Source organism: Hydra vulgaris, chromosome 15, assembly GCF_038396675.1.
Source record: "Hydra vulgaris chromosome 15, alternate assembly HydraT2T_AEP".
Lineage (NCBI taxonomy): Eukaryota > Metazoa > Cnidaria > Hydrozoa > Anthoathecata > Hydridae > Hydra > Hydra vulgaris.
The window spans coordinates 48,530,001-48,556,491 of record NC_088934.1 but is presented as its reverse complement, the minus strand read 5'-3'; the positions used below and the strand labels follow the sequence as shown (position 1 = coordinate 48,556,491).

General features: G+C 28.5%; 1 protein-coding gene and 1 long non-coding RNA gene across 2 annotated transcripts in view; one reads left to right on the top strand and one right to left on the bottom strand.

Annotated features, from left to right (window-relative positions):
• Nucleotides 1–203: 203 nt before the first annotated feature.
• The window catches only part of LOC136073744 (uncharacterized), a 36,751-nt gene continuing 10,463 nt past the window's right edge, over nt 204–26,491 (bottom strand). Inside the window, exons 2-3 of the long non-coding RNA XR_010644373.1 lie at nt 15,977–16,045; nt 204–387 (exon numbers count right to left, since the gene is read on the bottom strand). This is a non-coding gene — a long non-coding RNA (uncharacterized LOC136073744). The remainder of the gene's footprint in view (nt 388–15,976; nt 16,046–26,491) is intronic.
• LOC136092125 (uncharacterized) lies at nt 23,202–24,925 on the top strand. The gene is made up of 4 exons (XM_065819844.1): nt 23,202–23,847; nt 23,958–24,082; nt 24,270–24,518; nt 24,601–24,925. Exons 1-4 carry the CDS (start codon nt 23,369–23,371, stop codon nt 24,918–24,920), a joined length of 1,173 nt encoding a protein of 390 aa, XP_065675916.1. The 5' UTR covers nt 23,202–23,368; the 3' UTR covers nt 24,921–24,925.

The window sequence follows — 26,491 nt, the reverse complement described above, 5'->3', positions numbered from 1 at the left end:
TATGAATATTTATATCGTTATACTCATTTTTGTTATCATCATTTTGAATAAAACATGTTAAGATCACCGAAAAGGAATTTTTTTCCATTTTTTATATGTATTTATAAATCAACTTATGTATACAGAATAAAAAAATTAAAAACCAAATCAAACAGGAAACTTTTCTCACAATCTGAAAAATAATGGAAAAAAAAAAATGATAGTGCCATTTAATTGTTCTTCAAAAAATTGTTTCTGTTGTAAAACAAATCAAATAAACACACATATATTGTTTTGTATTTTCTAAAGGCGCATTAAACAACTAATTATTTAGTCTGTTGAATTTTACTCACGAACAATATGTACATTTGATAAAACTTCTTGCTTGCATTCATAAAACCTTATAAGCTAAAAATTAAAACATCAGAATAATATATATATATATATATATATATATATATATATATATATATATATATATATATATATATATATATATATATATATATATATATATATATATATATATATATATATATATATATATATATATATATATATATATATATATATATATATATATGTTTATTAGTTATGTAAGTTTACCGGTAAATTTTAAATCGAAAAGGGTAAGTTTTCCTTAAAAAAAAAATTTTTTTAAAGAATAATAAAATAAGTAAAAAATAATTTCAAAATTTTCCGGTAAATTTACTGGAAATTTTTGCCATAAATTTTCCGGAAATTTTTACCTTCACTACACTAATATATATACAATTCAAATAAATAACAATTTCTCTAAAACTTTCAAACAACATATTTTATCAATAAAAATTGAAATAAACAGGTATAAAAAAATTAGTTCAATTTCTATATATTTATAATTTTTTGGATACATTAAATTGTAAATTATATAAATTGTAAATAATGTTTTTTATACCTGATGATGTCAATTGTTATTGATGAAACATGTTGCTTGAAAGTTTTAAAAAGATTGATATTTTTTTGAAAATTATTACTAAATTAGTGCTATTTAGACCACATACATATATATATATATATATATATATATATATATATATATATATATATATATATATATATATATATATATATATATATATATATATATATATATATATATATATATATATATATACAAATATATGCGATATTTTCAATACTTTTTAAATTTCAACATGTCGTAGCACTACATGATGAGCAATTGTACCAATATGATAAATTATCTTATATTGGCACTATTGAGATATGTACTACTTATTTATTTTTTTTTAACTTTAGTTTTACAAACCTCAAGAAGACCTAATGGTCCCGTCGCTGAACACCGCGGAAGAGCATTTAGCTAGGAAGTTCACGCCTCCTTTCTCACCGATGGCGTAAAATATGAACTGAGCTCGCTTTGAACCTTGGATCTTTTGCTTCTAAAGCAAGTACTCTAACCACTGCGCCAAGACGCTTATAGTATACATTAAGTTATAGTCAATATTGCAGCCTAACATAGATTATAAGTGTAACTTAAGGATGGAATCTTATAGAAACACAGAAGTTATAGGAAATTAAGCCCTATAGTGTCTATTAAAAAAACTTTAGCTTTCAAAAACCTAAAAGAATTTTCAAATATTACAAAAATATTATTAAAAAATTACTATAAATATGTTAAAAAAACTTTAGTTTAGCAATCAGAAAGAAATTTTTCAATATCTCTAAGAAAGAATTCAGAAAGAAATGTTTCAATAACTTTATCAAAAACTTCGTTTTCTAATCTGCTAGTGAGCGGCATCTTATATCCCTATTTTCAAAAACTCTAGAGAGCAATCTGACTCGTCTAACTACCGTCTAATTTGTCTTTTTCGTATCATAAGCAAGGTTTTTGAGTGTTTAATTAACAAACACTTAACTTCTCATCTTGCATCTAATAACTTACTTTCTGATCATCAATATGGATTTCGATCTTCTCGTTCTACAGCTGATTCGCTAACAGTATTAGTTGATAGGTTTTATTGTGCATTAGATAGATGTGGAGAGGTTAGGGCTACTGCTCTTGACATTTCTAAAGCTTTTGATAAAATTTAGTATGCTGGTCTTAATATAATAATGTTCTCGATATATCACATACTTTTCTCTTCCAGTAACTTCCAACTCTAATAGTGGTTGCTTGCAGCCTTGTTGGAAGTAAAGATGTTAAAAAAAAAAAAAAAAAGAAGAAACTTAAAGAACTTCTTTAGTTACAATATAAACAAGAGTCTCTGTCAAGAATAGTAACTCTATCTTCCTGGTTCCTTCTGATCCTGGACAAAATTTTACAGTTATTACAATTAGGAAATCAGCAACAGAATAATTAATTAAAAACTAATAGATTTTTAAAATGTTAGATTTCAGATGAGATATTAGAAGATTATATATTAAAAGGATAAAAATCAAATCTTAAAAGCAAACTATTTATTTTATAGTTGTTGAAGAAATATTTAATAAGATTGTAAAACCATGTTCACTGGTCCTTGTGAAAAGATTAAAAAAAGTGGTTTTTAATCAATAAACTGCTCCAACTTTAGTAGGCTTTAAGGATTACACGCAATGAAATACTGCGGCTAAAGAATTACGCTCACATTATATTTTAAAGAATATATTCATTAACCGAGTTCAAACTTTAGCCGAAACAGCTTTAGATTATGCATTAAATCAGGATTAAAAAAAACGGAAAAAGAGTACTCTCCAAAATACAAATAACATCGTTTATGGGATTCGGAGGCAGCAAACTGCTAAAATCATTAAGCAACAATTAAAAATAGCTGAAAATGTTATAAACAAAAGGTTTACTGTCAGTCATGGATAGTTTTAACTTTTTTTAAATGTACAGAACTAACGGACGAGGTGGTGCAATATGCATCTGTACATAAAAAATATGGATTTGAAAAAATGTTAGTTGGATGTGTCTACAGGCTTCCAAACTCTGCAAACAATTTAGACCTTAGTGAACCGATTATGACTGAAAAATGTATTTACGGTAATGGTGCTTTTACAGGTATTTTTGCTTGCCAATGATTTTAGTTTTCTAAATATAAGATTAATTCAAAACCGTTATATTATTTCATGTTCAGATCAAAATGGTTCTGAATTAAATTTTACAAAAAAAGTAAACAAATGCTAGTTTGTCACAAAATCTTTCCATCATTTCAAAGTTCTGATAAGGAATCTTCTAAGGTACTTAGTTTTATATTTACAGACAACTCAAATTATCGTATTTATTAACTTGCATCAAGCCTTCTTTTGGGTAAAATTGCTCATCCAAACATTGTTTTCACATCGGACTAATTGGTAAATACTAATTACTAGACTTAAATATTTATTTCAACCTTGAAGGATCCAAATATCATTTCCAATTTTTAATTTAATTATTTTGATATAAGCATGAACTGCCCTGTGGTGGTATGAGTGGTTTATTGGTTCGTAATTAATATCAATGTGTTGACGCATCTGAAATTGTGGTTATCCTCCTCCGACCAATTACCATATAGTGGCCATATACCAAGACCCATGAAAACAAGTTCAACTCACTATCACTATAAAGCATCGTAACCCGCTTCAAAAGACCAAGAGTGAGTGAGTTTAAGAAGGACGAAGAATTTTAGAGTGACAGACAGAAGAAGTTAAGTTAGAAAGATAGCATAAAGATAGCCGACAGTTATTGCACTGGATGTTAGAATATGCAAATCTTAATATAAATAGCACAGTGAATACTATTATTATTAGAGCGTATAGTTACGCCTATTGTTCGATATTAGTTACAGTTCTGTATTCTGTAAAATATACTATTTCTTAGTTTTTAAGTAGTTTTCACTCTTAATCAAGTGTTTTCTTAAAGAATTCACGACCTTTTATGGTACGAGTTCAAAATGTTTAAGTAGACATTAGGTAGATAATGTTTAGTAGCTTGAAATGATAGGTAATATAAAATCTTTTTAAAATTTTATTAAGTAATTAATTTATTGTAATCTTTTTTTAAATTGTACTTTTGAATTTAAAGCTTCTTGTTATAGATGGTAATAATGTAAATATAGATTACTATAATTCTTAGATGTTATATGCATATTATATTAACTTATGGTGTGTGCTATTGTTGTGGTGTTGTTTTTTTGTTATCTTTTGAGTTGATAGACATTTGGCTTACCTTCATTTGGTGTCTATTGTTAAAAATGAAAAATAGGTAATTTTATTATTAAAAATCACTGCCTTAAATCATTTACTAAAAGCCTAGACAAATTATTTTGCTATATATGCAAATTATTTTATTTCAATTTGATTTTTTGTCTTTAGCACTGTTTATTATATGATTTTGCTATAAATATTTTGGAATCATGATGTACCAGCATAAATTATTTTCTAAAATCTAACATGAAATAATGATATTTAACAAATACTACTCTGGTAAATCACAGCAGTTTTTCTCTATAAGGTACATTGAATTTCATTTTTTGTATGTAATGTTTTTTTTATTTATTTACTTATTATTACATTTTTTATTTTAGATTTATCAGATGATGTATTTATGTTGTACATAATACATCATCTGATAAATCTAAAGTTAATTTTTTTTCAAACATCTCGTAGCTGATATTTTATTTTAAGTCATAAGAGTATTGTATTGTATATGTAATCTTAGGCCAAATCAAGATGTTCCATACATCTATGATCCACTTTCAGTAGTAAATTTTAGAATGCGACAATGTGGTAATGATCTTTGCTTAAATGGTTTAATGTTTTGATTGCAAAATTTTATTAGTGAAGAGAACCCAATTTATCCTGCATTTAAAAACATAGCTGAAGTGGAAGATGAAGAAATTCGCCGAACAGCTACAGAAGGTTGCTCAGTCTCAGTTATAAAAATTACTTTACTTGAAGGGCGAGATAGAAGTTGCTATAATCTCCTTTCACATGATGTTGCAGTTGTATTTGTTAGCAAATACGGTGCTCCACCTGCTTCTAGGGAAGTTATTATTTACCTAAGAGGTCATCCTCTTAAGACTATAACAAGTATATCTGCCAACTTAGATCCTATGCTTTATTCTCTATTTTTTCCAAGGGTGATGCTGGTTGGCAAAATCAAGTGGTTCACAACCCTGAACATGCTACATTGGTTAGAAATCCTGTTACATTATCTCAGTATTACAATTATAAACTTTCAGTTAGACAATTAACCTAAACAGAGAAGCGAGCAGTATGATGCCTTACACAAACATGTAAACAACCTTGAAAATGATCATGATATTAGACCAGGACGTGTTGCAGTTTTGCCATCAAAAATATAAGAAGTTCTAGAGCTTTATTTAGTTGAATTTGTTCAAATATAGTAGTTTTAATAAAAGAAATGTTTGTTCCAGGTTTTTTGATTTTCTGTTTATATTATTGCTTTTCTGTTTATATACTTAAAAAAAGACATGGATTTCAATTTATCTTAAGTTAAAATATAGTCTTTAATAAGAAAAGATCACAATTTGTAAGATTCTTTTGCATTTATTTATTATCCAATTGTAACAATAGTAATGGTACTGGTAGTATGTTTAAAGAACACAGTGAAATTGAAATGGCTATTAATAGGCGAAGAATTTATTTGTGTAAATTTTAATAGGGAAAAATGATTGTTGTCCAAATGAAAAAGATAGAGCTAGGCAAGGTGAAATTAGTCATTGTTGAAATGTAAAATATGCTGCTCGGCAAGCAGAAAACTTACTTGCCAGAATTCAGTGTCACGCAGTGTTAATGTTTGTTTATTTAATTTTAAACACTTTAGAATGCTAAAAATGAATTTTACTATTTATAGTAACAGTTGATAACAGTTTTAAATTAAAATGATTTTAAATTTTTTTATAAATTCAAACATAATTATGCTCTTTTTTTTAGTTGCCTTTGTCATCACTTGATAAGTTTGCTTACTGTTGAAACATGGTTTAAATTTTAAATTTAATGATATGAAATTTACTATATTAGTCATTAGTCAACAGTTAGAGTGAAGCTGGAACTTCAAATAATAAAGGTAAAAATAGTTTTGTTTACTAGTAAACTTAATAAAACCAGTTAATATTATTTGAGAGTTAATATTAGATGAGAGTTAAATGAGTTAGATGAGTTAAAAAAAGTACAGGGAGCATTGATAATGACCATGTATATAAAATATTTTACAAGTTGCTTGCTATTTTATGATATAATTGTTCAAAATGTTTAACAATAATTGTTCGATATTGTAATAAATAAAATCTTTTTAGCTCAAGTACTTTAGTTGATAAAATATCTTATTAATTTGTGGTGTTAGTTAGCCGTGTTTTTACGTTAAGTTGTCTAGCCTTTTTATAATCTTTTCTTTTTTAATTATTTTAAGAGACATAGTAATGTCTGTAATGTGTTCTTACAAATACCTTATGCTATGCGCTATTGCTTCTGTGTTTTGTGTTGATAGAGCTGGGCTGTCATAGCTATTTTTTTAATTCTTTATATTTTCTGTTATATTATTATCTGTTATATTCTTCTAACAATAAAATGCAAATGATACTTTTGTAATTAAAAATTGTAATTTTTCATTTCCATTTTTTAAGTGTTAGCAGGCTTTACTTGACTTTGTTTTTATGGTACTTGCTGTGTGTAACAGATTTTAAAAAGAACTTATCGGTGTTAATGTAGTCTTTTTTTGTGTTTAACTATAAGCAATGATTTAATTACTATTAACTCGTATTACGGGTTGCTTACTGCTAGTATATATTAATTGGTAATAACTATTTAATGTATTTCAATATTACTTTTAATATTGACATTTTAATACTTTTTAATATTGACGTTATAACATACCTGTTAGCACACCTAACAAAAATTGTTAAGTAAATAAATTTTTTTAACAATTTTCCTTAACTATGAACTTTTACTAAATTTTAAACTGGAGTAATTACTCTAAAAACAGAGAGAAAATGTTTAATAGAATTTGAAAGCTTTGAATCACTATAATAAATCAATAATAAAAAAAATTATAAAGACATATTACAATATTTGTTACGTAACGTTATATTTTAATTTTACTTTGTCCTATTTTTGCATTTTTAATTTTTTATAAACCCACAAAATAAAATGTTATTTAAATCTTAGGTATTTTTAATGTTAATATATATTTTTTAAACCGTTAATGTATAAACATATTTTAAAACGTTAATGTAATTTATTGTTTAGAAAAATCTTTAAAAAAATTTAAGAAAACTTAATATCTTATAATATAAAGTATTGTTTAGTTGCACAATCTTAAATCAGTTGAATATTTGTCCGCTTACTTTATTAGGCTGGAGTGAAAAAAAAAAGTTTGGTCTATAAATGAATGATTTGTTGCGTTCACTTGTAAATGAACAAAAAATAATAAAAATGTTAATATGAGACTTGAAGAACCTGTTTTTACCCTTAAACAACAGACAGGTCCCTAATTTAATAGAAAAAAAAATTCTTTAAAAGTAAGCTATGATGTGCTCAAGAGAACCAAAATTTTATAAAATATCAAAAATAATAATTATGTTTTATAAAAATGTATCTAAAAAAAATTGACTTATAAAAACCGTGAAAATTTGATTTTTTTTTAAATGCAAAAAATGCGGCAGTTTTTAGAACTCATCAAAATATTAATTAATGATCTAAATACAAAATTAATATTATTCTTGAAATTTTTATAAAATTTTGCTTCATTTAAGACTCAACATGACGAGCTTTTGAAAAAAATATTTTTCTATAATATTACGGTTTTTACGGTACTCTTTCTGTAAAGCATTTTAATTTTTTACAATTGCTTCTGGTTATATACCTGGATTGGCAAATACAGGGTGTATACTTAAATTTTGACCCCCTATATCTCGGTTTAAGAATACGGTATTTCAACACATACCATTTTATTACTGTCATATCAATTTAATTAGACAAAGAATATATGTTAATAGTCAGTACTCAGTATTTTGTCCATTTCTTTCTATGCATTGGGTAATTCTCCTTGGCAGGCTTTCTACTAGGCGAAAACACTCTTCTTGCGTAATGGCAGCCCACTCCTGTTCAACATGTCTGATCAACTGTTCACGATTACGAGGTCGAGGATTGTGTAAAACACTGTCCTGGAGTCTTGACCAAATATGTTCGATGACATTTAAGTCGGGCGAGTTGCCAGGCCAGTCGGTCCACACTGCTGGAAAGTCTCTGTTGATCACATTCATTGTTGCTCTGCCGTGTGGCAAGTTGCTCCATCTTGCATCAGAATAACTTTATTTCTCACAGGAAAGATGGTCTTATCATCAGCTGCACGTTTGTACACAGGTAGAATAATATCACGGTAATATTTTCCATCAACAGTTTTATTTTGCTCAACAACAACCAGATCAGTTTTGCCATATCGAGAAATGCCGCCGGCTATCATAATCTTGAGACCGAATTTCGGACGTCGAACATAAGGTATTGACTCTGGTGTTGCTGTACGTACTCTTTGATTTTGACGGTTTGGAGCCGGATATAATTCAATTGGACTCTCATCAGTCCACAATACGTGAGCTCGTTTCACTTTACCATTCGGTGAGTCATCTGCGAATCCCTCTTCTTGCAAACGAGTACAAAAATTTACGCGATCAGTGATGTTTTTCTGCGACAACATGGGTTTCACTTTCTGTGTATAGGCATGCTTTCCCCATGTGGTCTTGCGCAAGTATTTACTGATAGCACTGTGTGAAATTGTTTTTCCTCTTACTTTGTAACTGTCTGAAAAATTCAGTTTCTTAGCTACAGTTCTCGTTCCAACTCCGACTTTGTCTTTGACCCACTTTCTGACCTTGTCCTTGGTTCTTGGTGAAAACTTTGTTGGCTTTCCAGGTCGCTGAGCATCTGTGACGTCACCCTCTTGTTTTCTTGCCCACTTCCTTACAGTATTTCGAGAAACTTTACACTGTCTAGTGATTTCTTTAAAGCTTAATCCTTGACTACATAAAACTTGAATTCGGTGACGAAGTAACTGTTTATCAGAACTCATTTTCAGAGTAAATTGCTAAAAAACACATGTTATATAATACATGTTAGTAACATATACACATAATACATATAAATACACACAGAATAATTAATGTAAATCATAAACAGACACCAAGTATCACTGATATAAATAAGGCAAATAAAAATAGTGCTGATTATTTCTTGTAGCCAAAATGCTAAACATTAAAAAAGTGTAAACTTAATTTCTGACCCCGGTTTCGAAAAGTAGCAATACGTCATAAACAGTGAAGAAAAAATGTGTTATTAATTGGCAAACTAAGATCACATATTAAGGAGTAATAAGGACAATTTACTTAAAAATCGTGCTAAAACTATAGTCATAATGCCAAAGGCCGTGGAAGACAAGGAGAATGAAAATATCATTTTTATGTATGTTGACAAAATGGCTCCCATAAACATTTTCTGAGGTCATATCCTATCTGAAGTGAGCGTTTTACGTGCAGAAAGTATAGTTACACCAAAATACATACTATAGTATTTTTCGGGCTAAAGTAGCATTTAAGAGAGCAGCTCAAAATCTTGTGTTTGTAACATGTGGGGGGTCAGAAATTAAGTATACACCCGTAAGTGGGGTTTATTGTCATGAAGTTCACACTTTTGTTTATTTTCACCCTATTCTCTATGCTATCTTTTTAACTCGACTTTTTCTGACTCACATTATTATCCTTCGTTCTTCTTAAACTCACTTACAAGTCTGCAAAGCGGGTTATGAATTTTTTTAGTGAGCTAAAATCGTCTTTGCGGGCCTTGGTATTATGGCTTCTGAGCAACTAGCCGGAAGCCGATAAATCATAATACTTACTGTTAAGAAAAATTTTTGTTTGGAATTCTATAATACTTTACTTAGCACGCGTATTGTATAAGTATGAATTTATATATATACTTATATATATATATACACATATTTATATATATTTACTGGATTCAATTAAAAATGAGTTGTTTTAAACTCCTTCAAATGCTTTTTTATAATTTATTCTGATAAAAAAATATGTTGGCATTATATTACAATTTATATACAGTCGATATTGTAAATCAATACCCTGCTAGCACACATACATTGGCCAACGTATGTAAAACCATCGTGAAAGTCAGCGGTTTATTCCGATGCCATCCAACATTGATCCAATGTCATGTTTTCAACAATAGTAAACATAAAATGCTTAATACTAACGCAACTAAAAACAGCTTTCACAAATACATTGGGCTAACGTAGGTAAAATTTTGTTGTTGGGGATGTCGCATTTGTAACCAAAAAGATATAAAAGTAACCTTAGCAACCGATGATGTGCCAACATAACTTGCAACAATGTTCTAACGTTTTACTAACGTATGTGTGCTAGCTGGGTATTTGCTATAAATGACAAAATGTGAACAATTTATATTGGTGCATTATTGTTAACAATTTTTAGCGGATATTTAGATAAATATTATACCAATATTGCACCAATGTTGCTTGCTACAAGGGATATATTTTTTAATGATTGCGTTTACAACAGATTTTAAAATTTTTAGCGCAAGACTTAACCTATTGGTTGGCAATTCATGAAGATAACTTTATTGCTTACTTAGTTATTATGTCATCTAAGTTTACTCAGCTCAAAGCAACTTTATTTTTATTAACATTGCATTGGAAGGGTGCACCTATCAATGTAAATGTTTTCCAAATGTAAAAATCTAAACCTGTGGCTCAAAGTTTAAATAAAAAACCTGTCAGAAGAATCGGTGCGCCAAACGTATTGGTTCTTTTAACAAAATGGCAAGATAGGCGAATTAATTCAACTCAGCCAACTCATATTGGATAACAAATTAAAAAATTTTTGTTGTATGTACAAATATTACTAATTAAGAGCTATTAAACTTATAAACTACCTAATTGTTATTAGTTATTCAAGCCCTTTTGACAATTAATAGCGATTTGAACAATTGAAGCCACAATGGAATTTTAAAAGTTAAAACAATTTTGTAAGGAAGCAATTTCTTAAATTTAATTTTACAAATTTTATTGGTTATTTTTACATATAGTTGATAACTTTTTTTTATTTAATTTATAACGAATTTCCTTATATATACGAGGAAATTTGCCCCGCTTTATTATTATAAAAACTTAACACCTTTAAAAGAATGTAATCCATTATATGTAAAAATAATCGATTAAGCTTTTGAAGCAAACATTCTTAACCACTCTTTTTTTTTATTTATTTTAGGTGCCCCAAGAAGTCCTAACGGTCTTGTCACAGAGCACCGCGGAAGTGCATTTAACCAGGAAGTTCACGCCTCCTTCCTTACCGTGACGCGAAAATATGTCCAGAGCTCGTTTCGAACCTGGGTCTCCTGCTTATAAAGCAAGCGTTCTAACCACTACGCCACGGCCGCACTCTAGGTATATAATACAAAAACGGCCGTAATATAATAGGAAAATAAACATATATAATCATGTCAATTATGAAGTTGTTTGTTTTTATTCTTTTGTGATGTTAATAGTATCACATACAAAGTTTCCTTACTTGTTTTCTATACGGCACAAAAAAAATTTAATATTTAACCCGGCTTTACAGGATAACAATATAATAGTCAAACAATGCCGACTAAAACGTTTATATACAAACATATCACAAAATCTGGAAACTAACGGAGACCAGAAAGATTTTCTTCGATCAAAATGGATTTAGGGAATATTTTAAAGGAAAACAAACTTTCAATTTTATACTTTTAACTGCCACTGACTAAAGTCCAGCAGTCCTAAATTGTTGATTCTCTCTCGATACATTACTTTTTTACTTTTTTTATGCCTACACTGGTTATCTAAACTACAACACCTCATTGTAAAAAATATCTGTAAAAATACCCACTCTTCATTTTTCCATCAAGCTAACAAAAGTGAGCAGGATCAATCGTTTGGCGAAAACGCACTTTTATCCAAAAACATTTGTTTCAAAACATTATTATTGTTTATAAAGATGATAATACCATGCCCATAAATCTTTTAAAAAATCAGATTAACATTATGTTTTTGGGCATTCATCTCTCATTGTCGCGTAATAATACATTATCACTAAAGGAATACAAGAGCCCTTAAGATATAATTTTTGGAGTTATTAATAACTACGAAGGTGTTGCTAAAGTCACGTACATGGCGACTTTCCAAATTTTACTTACAGAATGTATGATTTATTAAAGAGAGCTAACTCAATAAAAAATAACTACTTTATGGTTTCATCAGAACTTATTAAGTGAAATGAACTAGTATTAGTGTACGTAACAAAAGGCTCTGGACCGAAGATAACGTATCACCATAACACACTGACAATACGCATCTTACATAGATCATATAGCTTTTTCCATGAATTCGTCTCTTATTTAGGAAAAAAAACATTCATAAAAAAAACAGACAAGTACAACATTCCAAATTATGCCTAGAATAAACTTGATTTTTCACAATTATATAATGATTGCTTTAATATTAATTTTAAATGTCATTAATTTATGAATGAAAATTACGATGAAGGACTTATCAAGATATGTAGTATTATTACAAAATCTGCACCAAAACAAAAACCTATAAAAAAGATACATAAAAATCAAAAAGTTAAAAAATAGAAGTTAAAAAACCTTTTGGAATACTTTCAGAAATATAAAGAATGATACAAACTCGAAATTTTACACCATAAAAAAAAAAAGATAAAGACTCAATGACGAAAGAATTTGCCAACAGTTTTGAAAATTGCTTAAACATAAATTGCATATACTTATAAAAACGCTTTTTTCTCGCTTAAAATTAAATAAATCCAAGGATGCTTTTGGAATTTAAATAATGCAAGCTGTGAAGCACTAAGAGAATGTCTCAGAAAATTCTTTAACTTTTCTATTATTCATGGACAGACTCCAAAATCGATGTCAAGATTGTTTATTATACCACTTGCTAAACCAATTTCCGGGTAATTAACCAATCTTTAAATTATTCAGGAATCCGTTTTGCTCACCCAAACTCCATTGTCCAGTTATATAAAACTTTGGCTGTTCCAACATTAACTTATGGTCGTGAACTTTGTGAACATAAAAAAATAATAATGTAAAAGGTTGATATAGTTGGAAGAAACGCACTGAAGCCACTCCTCGTTGTTTTAAAATACAGCAAAGATTATACTTATCCCTTTTTTTTATTAAGGATATATTAACAATTACACAACAAAACAAGCTAAGCTTATTTATTCGCCTGATGAACATCAAAATTACATTTGATATTGTTAAGGCGCAGTTAAAAAACAATACAGCTACACAACCTTTTTTAGAATGCGTCAAAAGTTCAGGCAATAGTCATAAACTAAATCTATAGAAAATAATGCAAAGTAAAAAAAAAAAATCATTGACTTAAAATATATAACTCCTGATGCGGATCTTTAAATTCTAAAATGTGCAGTTGAGTGCTGGAACTCAAGAGAACAAAGAACAATCTTTACTTACTTGTATGGTGGTTGTTTAACAAATATTTAAACAAAAAAATAAAATAATTATTTAAGAAAAAAATTTTAAGTTAAGATATAAAGCTGGGTGAATAAAAATGAGCAATTTCTTTTATATAGTAATTGGTCCACTTTGCGTAAATAATAACTTAACTATTTTGGCTTTACTTTTTATTTACGTAAAGCTGACCAATTACTGAGTAAATTGCTTAACTTTACGAGAATAAAAATTTGATCAAAACTCATTAAGTTTTTATTCATGTAAAGTTGACCAAATACTGAGTAAAAGCAATTGCTCATTTTATTCACCCGGCTTATAAACGCGCAAGTACCTAAACCTTTCTTCTACGTAGAAGAAAAAAGTCATGCTATCTTTCCCGGTTTATGCCATTTACATTTAAAAGTTGATCAATTAAATAAATAAAATTACAATCTTTGTAAAATATTTTCAAATGCTTTAAAATATTTTAAAAAGAAAAAGTTTACGCTTTTGTAAATTCATTTTTGTAATTTTGTACACACAGTAGCGTGCAAAAGTAACCGGACAAGAGCATAACTTAAGATAACTTTTGAATGAAAAGTCCAATTTCTTTCAAATTTTCACTGAAATGTCAAAAAATTAATTACAAATCTAAAAACAAAAGAATTTTTACTAAATCTAAGCAATTTAATCTTAAAAGTTCATTTAATTAAAATATGCGCGTGCAAAGTATCCAGACAAAAAAAAACTTGAATAAGATTTTTTTTTTTTAGCATTTTTTAAATTGAAAATGCTTTATTTTAATGTATTGCTTTACTACTTTGTCGGGAAGCCCTTAGCATTAATTACTGCTTGACAGTGACAAGGCATTGAGTCCACAAGCTTCATAATCACAATATTTTTGATTTTTCCCATTCTTTTTTCAGAGAATTCGATAAATCACGTTTACTTGTTAGTTTTCGACCTGAAATTTGCTGATCAATGAGCTTACATAGACATTCAATAGAATTAAGGTCAGGACTTTGCTATGGATATTCGATTAAACGAATTTCATTGGTTTTGAAAAAGTTTTTCACAAGGGTTGAAGTGTGCTTTGGGTCATTGTCCTTCTAAAACATCCTTCCTCGAGGCATTTTGTCTTTGGCATGTGGTAGCATAACATTCTTAACTATATTTTTGTCTATTATACTATCAATCAAATGGATAAGACCGATACAATCTCTATTCAAGTTAGCCCAGTTCATAAGGTTTTGACTTCTGTGCTTTACTGTTGGTAGCTGGTATTTAGGAACGTTTTTATGGCCTTTTGGTCGACGGACATATCTAATATTATCAGATCCAAATAACATAAACATCATCACTAAAAAGTACTTTCAATTACTGTTTTCTTGCCTAAATCAAATGTTCATTAGCAAATCTTAAGCTTGCTTTTCGATTCTTTATATAAATAGAAAGTTTCTTTGTAGGACGTCTTCCAAGTAGATTTGTAGACCTCAAAAGACGTTTGATTGTGTCAACACCGCATTTTTCATTATAAAATTCTTTAATTTCAGCATTTACTAAGACAGCATTTTGGCGTGGAACATTTTTCAGGGCTTGAGGATGGATATTTCAGCAGGATTATGACTCAAAAGACACTTCAACCTTTATAAAAGACTTTTTCAAAAACAAAAAAATTCAATTAATGGAATTGACATAGCAAAGTCCTGACCTTTATTCTATTGAACAACTATGGAAACACATAGATTGAAGAATTTCAGGTTGAAAATCAGCAAGTAAATTTGATTTATTGAATATTCTGAAACAAGAATGGCGAAAAATCAAATTATTGTGATTATGAAGCTGGTGGACTCAATTTCTTGTCACTATCAACCAGTAATTAATGCTAAGGGCTTCCCGACAAAGTATTAAAGCAATTTACTTTAAAATAAAGTATTTTCAATTTAAAAAATGTTTAAAAAAAAATCTAATTCAAGTTTTTTTTTATTCCGGATACTTTTGCACGCGGAAATTTTAATTAAATGAACTTTTAAGATTAGATTGCTTAGATTTAGTAAAATTTCATTTTTTTAGATTTGTAATCAATTTTTTGACATTTCAGTGAAAACTTGAAAGAAATTGGACTTTTTATTCAAAAGTTGTTTCAAGTTATGCTCTTGTCCGGTTACTTTTGCACGCTACTGTAAGTGAAAAAAAAAAAAAAAAAAAAAAAAGATTTATAAAGATGATGGGGCTTTATTCGGAGAGAAAATTTTATTTCAAAAATATAAGAGAGTTTGAAATAAACACATAACCAAATAAATGTTTTTTTTAAATAGTTTTACAAATTTTCGAAATTACAGTTTTACTATTACACGAAAACAATGAGTTTCACAAAGACCCTCGCAATGTTTTGATATTTTCGTTTGATATTTTTAACAAAGCATTTATTATAATTACAGAGATCGTGCTATCAAATAATTAGCAGCATAAACATTTTTTGACTTACCTGAGCTTCCTGAATTGTAGCACAAATGGCGCAATTCAAATGAGCACATAGATCTTTACATAGGGTTCCCTGCATATTTAACAAAACATATATAAATATATATATATATATATATATATATATATATATATATATATATATATATATATATATATATATATATATATATATATATATATATATATATATATATATATATATATATATATATATATATATATATATGTATATATATATATATATATTTGTCTATGTATGTATGCATGTATATATTTATGTATGTATGTATGTGTGTGTGTGTATGGATGTGTGTGTATGGATGTATATTTATTTAATTATAAATAATTATCATATACAAGTTAAATTAGGTCGCGCATAATAAAAACAGTTCGTGGTAAATAGTATGTTTAAAATGCACATCCTAAGTCTACATTTAAAACTTTTGAGCGATGGTGCGTTTACTGTGGTAGTTAATGAAGAATTTCTGTTTTTAACAACTTGATTAGTGAAGAAGATATGTCTTTTATTGTGTTTTAATATTTTCAATATTTACTTGATCCATTTTGTGGTTCGATGCTGAATTTTTTAAATTGTATTTATATCTTTCCAGCTGCAGCTGCGTGCTTGTAACTTTACTTTAATGTTATTGTATACTATAGCCCTAAATCACGCTCTTTAACTTTGGTTTCGAGTTGTTTGCGTTGATTATTGTGTGATTCTATTGTATATAAATAATAAAGCTTATTTGTAGTTATTTTTTTGCCCATCTGCATTTTCAATTTTCAGACCAGTTAACGGCTGTGTCAAGATTTTTTTGAAGACATAGTGCAACTTTATCAGACTTGATATAATGTATGCTGCGTATGCTCAGACTTGATATAACGTATGCCGCGTATGCTGTAGGCCTACAGTTTATGTAAAAGCCTTTCGTGCAGTAACTTGTTGAACGCCTTTAAAAAGTCTGTACAATTAATGTCTACCGCTAAATCCTTGTTGATGGCATTTGTATTAATATCCCGTGATTATTACCGGTTTTTCTTGCTCTTCCTGTGTTTGACAAAGCCATACTGAGTTGGTGTAATAAGGTTGTTTTTGACTCAATGATGCATAATACAACTATGACTTAAACCCTCTAACACTTTACAAGGTATCAATTTACTTGCTTGCTTTTAACTTACTTTCTTTTTGAATATAGGTGTTACTTCTGCCTTTCTTCGTAAAATAATATAACAATAATATAAAAATTCTGCTCCCAACTTAATTTTAATTTTTCGATAAATTAACTAAATAAACTAAATAAAATATTTATAGGATCGACAACAATATTTAATCTTGTTTTGCGTTTCTCTCTGTTTTTAAATTGTGTAAAACATTTTCTGATTGTAAACATGATATCTTGGGAAGCAGAAGTAAATCACTTCAAATTTTCAGGAAATGTTTAATATTTTCTAGGGAGTGACATTTCAAAGTTTTTAAATTCTGCTCTAATCTTTTTTTTTTTAATTTTTTTAACTTTTATATTTCTCGTTCATTCATTGCCATCTTATTTATTCAAACATTGCCTCGTGCAGTACAAATAAAAATAAAATAAAAAAACTATTTAATAAACAAAAGCATGCTATCAGAATGATTTCCAATGTGGGCCGTTAAATACACTCCCAAGCATTATTTGTTAATTAAATATAATGAATGTTTATCAATTAAATGTCTATCAAATTCTTATATTTATGTTCAAAATTAATAAAAATTTATCTCGTAAAATATTTTTCCCACTATTCAAAATAAATCAGAATAAATATCTAACCAGATTTTCAAATAACAGTCATGGCCTACTTAAATACACGGCCTTCTATTCTGCTTAAACCGGAAAAAAATAGAAGGCCAGTTAAAAAAACGCATCTTTTGTCGGATGGACAATCTTTCTCAAAATATTTTAATTATTGAGCTATAAATTTCAAGTAAGTAAATCTGGCACAGGATAAAAAAATTTGCGTTGATTTAATTGAAGTATATACTATACTTCACTAAACTTTCTAAAATTTTAGGCTTTTTTTTAGGTTTCTTTTCAGTAATAAATAGTAATCATGATTAATAAATATTTTTATTGAAAACAACACAACATTTATTAACCTTCATAATTATATATTACTTAAATGATTATAGAAAGACATGGGTTATATTTGTCAGTAGAATTTTTAAGATATTCAAGGACTGTACAAGAAATAAGAATGCACAAATTCTCGAAAGTAAGCTTTAAAAGTATTTAAATTTTTTTTACACAAACTGTTTAAAAATGTGAAACAAAAGATTCTTATTTTTTTCTCTGTCTTTTTTTAAAGGCAACAATGTTATCTGCAACAATAGAATCACTGACTCTCTTTCTGATGTTATTAAAATAAATATTTGAAATAACAGTGTGTATAATTTCCTTTCCACAATTTTGGTGATTTGAACATAAAAATGGTTGGTAACTTTCTATACTGCCAAGAACTAACTTTGCTGCTTTACGGTGTTGCATTTGAGATCGATAAATAACATCAAATACGTGATCTAACATAGCAAAACTATCACAGACATATTCTAAAAGGGCTAGTGATGGAGTTGTTAGCCCACCTCTGGACAATTTATTTAAATAACTATAGTCATTCGACTCCTGTTGACATGGTTGACTACAAAGCAACTTGCAACACATTTTAAACTTCTTAATCAGTTTTTTAGCAATAAAACCAGCAATATAAGTAGCAACTTCACGCGAATCATCTGATAAAATCACACAATCATAATCTCTTTCTTTGATCTGATCCATCAAGGATTTAGCATGTTGTGTATCTTGAACATCATTAATATCATTTTCAAATATTTTAATTCCTTCCTTTATTAAACTTTTATTTGGATTATCTTCTCACTATAGATAACATCTTTCAAACTGACAAGAAACCTGCCACCACTCATTTGGCGGTATTGTCCAAATCTTCTTTCTAACGGATCACTTTGAAAACAAGCAGTCAATATAAATTTATAATCATCTTCCAATAGATCTTCTATTAAAGAAGCTTGACATAATAAAGTTCTTTGTAGTGCTGATGATGTTTGAGGAGATAATTTATATTTCTCAAAATTTGGGATTTTGGTGTTTTTCCATTTATTTAACCATTCAGCGAAAGCTCGAAAAAACTCAGGTTTTTTATCATTAATAATAGCAGCATTTCCAAGACAGTTATTAGAAAACTAATTTTTTGAATTTGTAATTGTCCACCATTTATTAAAAAGAGTTAGGAAAGATGCAATATCTAAACGGTTGGGAAAATATGATTTTATTGCTGCTGCTGTAGTTTCATGGAAGATACCTAAAGCAACAGTGACATTTTGCTTGTAGTTTCCAGGATGGACAACTTTGCTATTTATTTTTGGTGCTTTTTTCAAACTTGCATCCAACAGACTGTCCTTTTCTAATAAATCATGAAATATTTTCCACGATATTTCTCCTGGTTGAACGTGAATTTCATCTTTAAAAGCTGAAAAATGAAATTCTGGAAAAATAAACCTTTTTTTATTTAGTAAGTTATTTCGAATGTTTTTAATCAGATGCACTGTGTCAAAGAATAGGTAAATTTTTTGTGATTGTACATTAATAAACAAATCATCTGGTTTTTTACCATGTGCATCAAGCAATTTTGTAAAAGAGGAAACATTTGAAGCATGATTGTCACAAACAACACCTCGAACATTAAAGCTATATTTTATTAAAGATTGAATCAAGCTGAGAATTTCAGTTTTCAACCAATCACTGTTTAATTTTATAATTGGAATTGCTTTGATGACACAAGAGGTATTTTCTTTTATACCAACTACCATGAAAGAAACAATGCTTCTATAACATTCATTTTCTTCACTAATCCCAATTACATCTCCACCAGAATATTCTGCACATTTTTGCAAATACATTTCATCAAAAATTATTATTAGATCATTTGATAAGCTCCCATTTTCATGTAACAATTTCAAAACTTTCATAGAATCAATTTCACCTGCTTTGAGCTTGCCTAACAGTGATATAGATGGAAGAGGGAATTCCTTCAGCAGTAAATGATAAGTTTGCAATGATGTGTAACGCAACATCAAGGCAAATTGAAGCATATTTGAAGAATAAATTTGATTTTTTTTTATTTGGTGACTTTTAAGTTCTTCAAGAATGGAAGACAACTTTTCTTTTTCGATGCTAAAATGTGAATTGAAGTTTTCCAGCATACTCCTTCTCTTTAACATACATTGATGGGTTACTCTGAGCCAAGGTGGCAAAGAAACTGGAAGATTTTTATAAAAAAGTTTGACATGAAGATTTTTGTCAATACGAATACATTCAGCAATTTCAGGTATATGTAGTTCATTTTGAATAATTTTATGGAACACGACACAATCATCGAATTTGGAAAATGAATATCCTATTGGTGAATCAGCAACTGTAAGAGAATTAAGATCTTCAATAATATCATTTGACAAAAACTTCTGATATTCATCTTCTTGAAAAATTCTTTTAGTTGGTGATTTTCTTGGTATAAACATAGCTGGAAGTGAAGCTGTTGCAATACTGGCCGGGTATATTGTAGGAACAGGCTTCAAATTATACAACAAACGAAATCATTTTTCTGATGCTCCTTTGTGTACTAAACTTTCATCAAAATGTTGAACATAAAAATGGTTGGTAATTTTCTATACTGCCAAGAACTAACTTTGCTGCTTTACGGTGTTGCATTTGAGATCGTATATTCCATATAATGGAATATACGTTTTTTTAACTGGCCTTCTATTTTTTTTCGATTTAAGCAGAATAGAAGGCCGTGTATTTAAGTAGGCCATGTAACAGTTATATTCAACCCAAAAGTTATTTTGCGGCGACTGAATTTTCAATTTCTACTATTGGGCCAAAATTATGGTAATAAAATACTAACTAATGAACTTAAAAAAATTGCTACGGCTAATGAGTTTAAGAACAAATTAAAGCAAAAACTACTGATGAGCGACGTAACGCTTAGCTTTTTTTAAAGTTTTAATGGTTTCTACTGTTAAACTTACCCAACAATTAGTGGTTTGTCATTATCGATTTGACGATCTTAGAAAAGGATTGTGCCACTTGTTATTGCTTCAATTCTTTTTTTTTCTTTTTTTTTTTAAAAAAAAACATATATATAAAATTATGGTTTATAATAATTATTCACATATTTCAAGGTATATTCTGGTGAAAAAAGGAAAGCTTCAGGATTACGCGTATTTGCTTGCATGCTTTTTAGTAATATAGTTTCTTTGTATTAATTACTTTTTTTTTCTTTTTTTTTTAATTTTTTTTAACCAACACAAAAACAAAAAGTTAAAGTTTGACTTTAGGATCGCTGATTTTTATTTTATTAAGTCTTTAGAAAAATGTTTTATATTATATAGTGCTACGTTTTTTAATTTTTGTTGTTTTATATTTACGGTATAGGTTAAGGGGCTTGGTGATAAGACCAATTGTGTCCCTGCTATTTGTATTTATATTATGGCTTACGACTTTAATAAATTTATATAGCAAAAAAAAAAAAAGCAGCAGGTCAAAAACTTAAACAATCCTATCAATGTGTTATTCTAATGCGGTTATAATAGGTTATTACGTAAGACTAAAAAGAAAAATCAGAATTTGAATAAAGTTTAAAGAATGAAGAGACAATAAACCTTATGTGCTGAAGACTTTTAAAATTAAACAGATGTCTAGAACGAAATCAAGATTGTAAAGATGAAAAAAATTTAGTAAATTTACGGACCACATAGAGCCGGTAAAGCCTCAGAGAAAAAGATAAAATTTTATTAGAGTAAGTGCTAGGGAAATAATTATCAAAACAATTAGACAGTATAAAGTATATTCGATATAAACTAAGTATAAAATAAATTGGTTTTTCATTTTATACTTAGTTTATATCGAATATAGTTTATACTGTTTTATTCAAAATATTTGTTTTTTAATTTTATTATTTCATGTTAATTTGTAATGTATAACCTTTAACCGGAAATAATTGTTAACACTCGTTTTATATTTAATTATAAATTATACCGAATATGTTTTTTGTTTTGTTTAGTCTATACATTTCATGCAGATATTCGTTTCATAATTTGGTTATGATAGATTTAATTTATTTTAAAGGGCTTTGTGGTTTATTCTTAGTTTTATATTTAAATTAATTTCACTTATATAGCTAGATGCAATTAATTGCATTTTACTTAGTTTGTTTATAACTGATTGAAATCGTTTAGTGCTATCATTCGTTTTATAGTTAACTTAGTTTAAGCAGCGGCTCAGTCCTACTGTTAGTTTTATATTTAATTTTTTTATATCGGTTAGTAAAGTTATTTGTTTTATATTTAGTTTATATTTCACTTAATTGTTCGAAGAATGCGTAGTTGACGTTAAAATGGAATAGGAAGAACATATAACACAGTATACATATGTTGACTAACGGTATGGATTGGGACTTTTATTGCTAATCTCCAAAGTGTCCTTTTATAAGTTCGTAACTAGAACATGTGAATCTAATCACTACGGTGGAACACTATTAGTTATTGTAGTATCAGTTAAAAAAATTCGTCTATTGAGATAAGAGTGATAATAGAGAAAGTTTTAATTACATATTGCAGCAAACGGTTTTTTTGCCGTTCAGTGGAACACTTAAACTTAATAGGTTGCTTAAAATTGATAAACTAATAATAGATTTTCTCTATTATAACAACTAAAAAATAAATGTTCACGAAAACATACGCATTTAAACTAATGAGTTTTAGTACAGGTAGAGTTCCCTTAAAAACTACGCAAATTTTTAAAATGGGGTACAATTGTTACAGGTCAACTATTTGAAAATTTTTTTTTCAATTTGAAAATACCTAATATAGGGTTTTTCTTCCCTGGAAGTCATTATCCTTGGTTTGCCATATTTGGTGAGAATTAGCACTGTGAATTTTCTAATTTTTTCACAGATTCCCCTTAAAAACTACAAGGAACATAATTGTATTTATATGGATAAAAAATTTCTGAAAATTGTAACTTTTTTTTTTATTATGTCATAAATCCGTGTAGTATGATATACAAGGAGGCTGACTAACTTAGTCCAACAAAAAATAGCATTTTAGTTAGTAAAGTCCCTTAAAAACTACATGATTTCCCCCGTAAATACTAGATTGCATTAGGTAAAATATTTCTTCACGGGCTCACTTAGAATAGCCGGGAACGGAGAAAATGTTTATACTGATCTTCTTTAACCATGAAATGTTTAAATGGTTATAACTGGTACCTTTCTGTTTATTTTGTGCTCGTAATCATTAAATAAGTATGTATCTTCTTTATTTTTAGTGTTTAAATTAAATAATAGTATGGGAAAACCGCAGTTTAACTTTAAGATTTCTGCTGGTAGAAAAAGAAGTAGAACAAAAACAAAGCCAGAAACTCGAGCTGAAGCAACAGTTTACAGAAAGGACATAAGAGCTAAAGAAAATCAAATATCAGAGGCAGTAGATTGGTGCACAGAAAATAAAAAACGAGGACAGGCAGCATTAAAAACAGGTAAGTTTCCTTTAATTAAAGATCGTGGTACAATAGACAGAAGGTTAGATGGAAAAGTCAAGAATGTAAAAAAGGAACATTTGAGAGTGTTACATCCAGATGATGAGAAGGAAATAGTTTGTTTTATCAGAAACAAAAACAGAGCCCACCAGGGACTCTCTAAGAAAGAAGTTTCTGAAATTATTTTGGATGTGCTGAAAATCAGAGATCATTTGAACAAAAATGGAAAAGGTGGAAGAAAGTTTTTAAAACTATCACCAAGTGGAAAAATGGCACTACAAAATAGAAAGTAAGGAAGTTAATCCTTTACATTGATTTTCTCTACATCCCAACAGGTAGAAGGGTACAGTAGATATTAAATAGATGTAAAATACTGAGCATTTTTTTCCAATTATTTAGACTTGGGAAATCATTTTGGAGAAGATGGCATGCTGAACATGATGATATTGTCATTAAGAGGCAAGGCCGAGTTAAAATGAACAGAGCCCTAAATTGTACTAGGGAGATGGCTACAGCTCATCTAGGTAAAAATTTTGGTATCACATTTTTTTTAGTTTATCCTGAATATAAAAAGATTTATTGTTAATTTCATTCTTAAGTGTTTTCATTCTACAATTTGGTTTTTATACTTGAATAAGTTTATATGTTTTGTACGTTGATAACTTTTGTAACTTGATTTTATTATTAATTTTATAACTTTTTTTAACCTAGATGCCTTGGCTGACGAACTGATTGCTTGTAGAATAATGAAGAACTATAAAAAAATAAAAAAAGATGTATGGGTCGGTGATATTGCAACCGAAAGAGTTTTCAATCATGATGAAACACCACAGTTTATCAACTACGGTGTAGATGGTACAACCGCTCGGTTAGTTTATGCTGGCAAAGGAGAGACATGTAAAAAAATGATTCGCGAAAACAGAGAGAGCATAACTATAAACCCATTTGTTTCAATATCAGGTGAGTCAATTTTAACAACTAAAATTGTTGCTTTTATAGTATTATATTTTTAAAAAGTGAAATATAATATTTATATTTTTAGGAGTGGTTTCATTGTGTCAGGTAATATTTGCTGGCAAAGGCATAACGAGCCAGATGACACCACAAAAAGCTGTCAGTAACATCAAAAATTTTTTGCGTGAAAAGCAAATTAATTTATTTGTGTCTCCGCCTGATACTACTGGAGTTACACAGCTACTTGACCAAGCACCTAATCAACAGCTCCATCGCTATTATAATAACACGCGAGATGAACTCTATTCCTCTTTCCAGACAATAAACCGAGAAAGATTCATGAATATCCTAGGAACAATGTGGAACAATTGGGCATCTGCTGCCAATATCGTATCAGCTGCTAAGTGAGTTGGTATAAGTAAGAATGGTCTTAATGTTGATGATATGCAACAGGATAAGTTTGAACAAGCAGCTCTCCTTATTGATAAAACTGATGATGTTTCTCTAATATCTGCTACTCCTAAGAAAACAAGAAGTGTGACTTCAAAAGCTGGACCCTTAGCAACAACTCCAAGATCTCAGTCAAAAGTAGCGCAAACGAAAGGACGGTATGGTTCAGCCGAATATTGGAAATCAATGTATGAAATGCCCCAATCATTTATTGAGGAATCATATGAAAAAAGCCTTAATTTAGCAGAAGTGCCTGGTTTACTTTCTGTAAACCGGGTTAAACCCAAGGAGGTTAATCAAACAAAAACAACAAGGGTCACTAATGTGCACGGATCTATGGAGGCTCAAGATGTGCTTTCAAAAGTGGCTTCTCTCGAAGGAGAAAAACAGAAGAAAATTTGTGATTCAGAGGAGAAAGAGAAACATAAGCTCCAAGAAAAAGAACTGTTTTATCGTTGCAAACTGCAATGCTCTTGTGTAAAAGAATGTCTTGCAAAATCTTTAATGGAGTGTTCGCAATGTCATTCTATTCTTAAATCTGTATGTAGTAAAATGGCTTGTCGCATTGATAACAAGAAACCGGCAATGATTCTTCCTGCATCTGCATCATCATCATCCAAATCGTAAATAAAAACACAATATTTTTGTTCTGAGTCAAACATTTCAAATTTTAATGACTCATTTATGTTTTTTAAATAAAATGTTTGTTTATTGCATGTCTCTTTTTCAGAACTATTTTATGCTATTCCAAATATACATTGTTATTGTGTTAAGAAGTATATATATATGATTTTTTATGCTATTCAAAGAGTATACTATTATTGAATTAAATATATACATTTCTTATTTTTTTCTTACTTCTGTTTATTCAACATATACATTGTAATTGTATTAAAAGCTAGATTTCCTATTTTACAGCTAGTGACCCCTTAAAAACTACATCCATAGCACTGCGAATAAAATGCAAAATAAACATTTTTAGGTGTTTGTAAATTAGTTTATATTATATTGGTGGATTAGAACAAGTCTAACATTATCTAGAAATAAGACAACTGCAAACTTATAATAAAATTTTTATACAGTAAGGGGTCATTATGCATAAATTCAACCATTTTAAAAATAAAATATTCACAATGTATTCACTTTTTTAGGATTTTAAAATAGTAAAAGAGGTAAATTTTTAATTAGTTTGTAATCTAGGATGTTTATAGATACTGATTCAATCATTGTTTAATAATTTCATTGAAATTAGTGGAACCCAGAGCTGAAAGTTTATACATGTAGTGTTTAAGGGGGTATGTGTTTTTAAGGGAACTCTACCTGTATACGGTTTTTTTTAACGTTTTTTTTTTTTTTTTTTTTAAATTTATAAAATTTTTTGTTAATTTTTGTAGTTTTTTATTTTTAATGTTATACCTTTGTTTTTTTATCTTAGTTTAAAGCTTATGGATACTACTTTTTTTTTAATTTTGTTTTTTATTAATTTTTGAATTTTATTTTTTTTAAAAATGTTCAATGTTTTTTATTTT

Excerpts from the sequence above, each read along its gene's own strand:
- LOC136092125 (XM_065819844.1), top strand. The coding sequence starts at position 23,369 with ATGGGAAAACCGCAGTTTAACTTTAAGATTTCTGCTGGTAGAAAAAGA. Across the intron at positions 23,848-23,957 it reads ATGGCACTACAAAATAGAAA|ACTTGGGAAATCATTTTGGA; the intron begins GTAAGGAAGTTA and ends CCAATTATTTAG. Across the intron at positions 24,519-24,600 it reads CCCATTTGTTTCAATATCAG|GAGTGGTTTCATTGTGTCAG; the intron begins GTGAGTCAATTT and ends TTATATTTTTAG.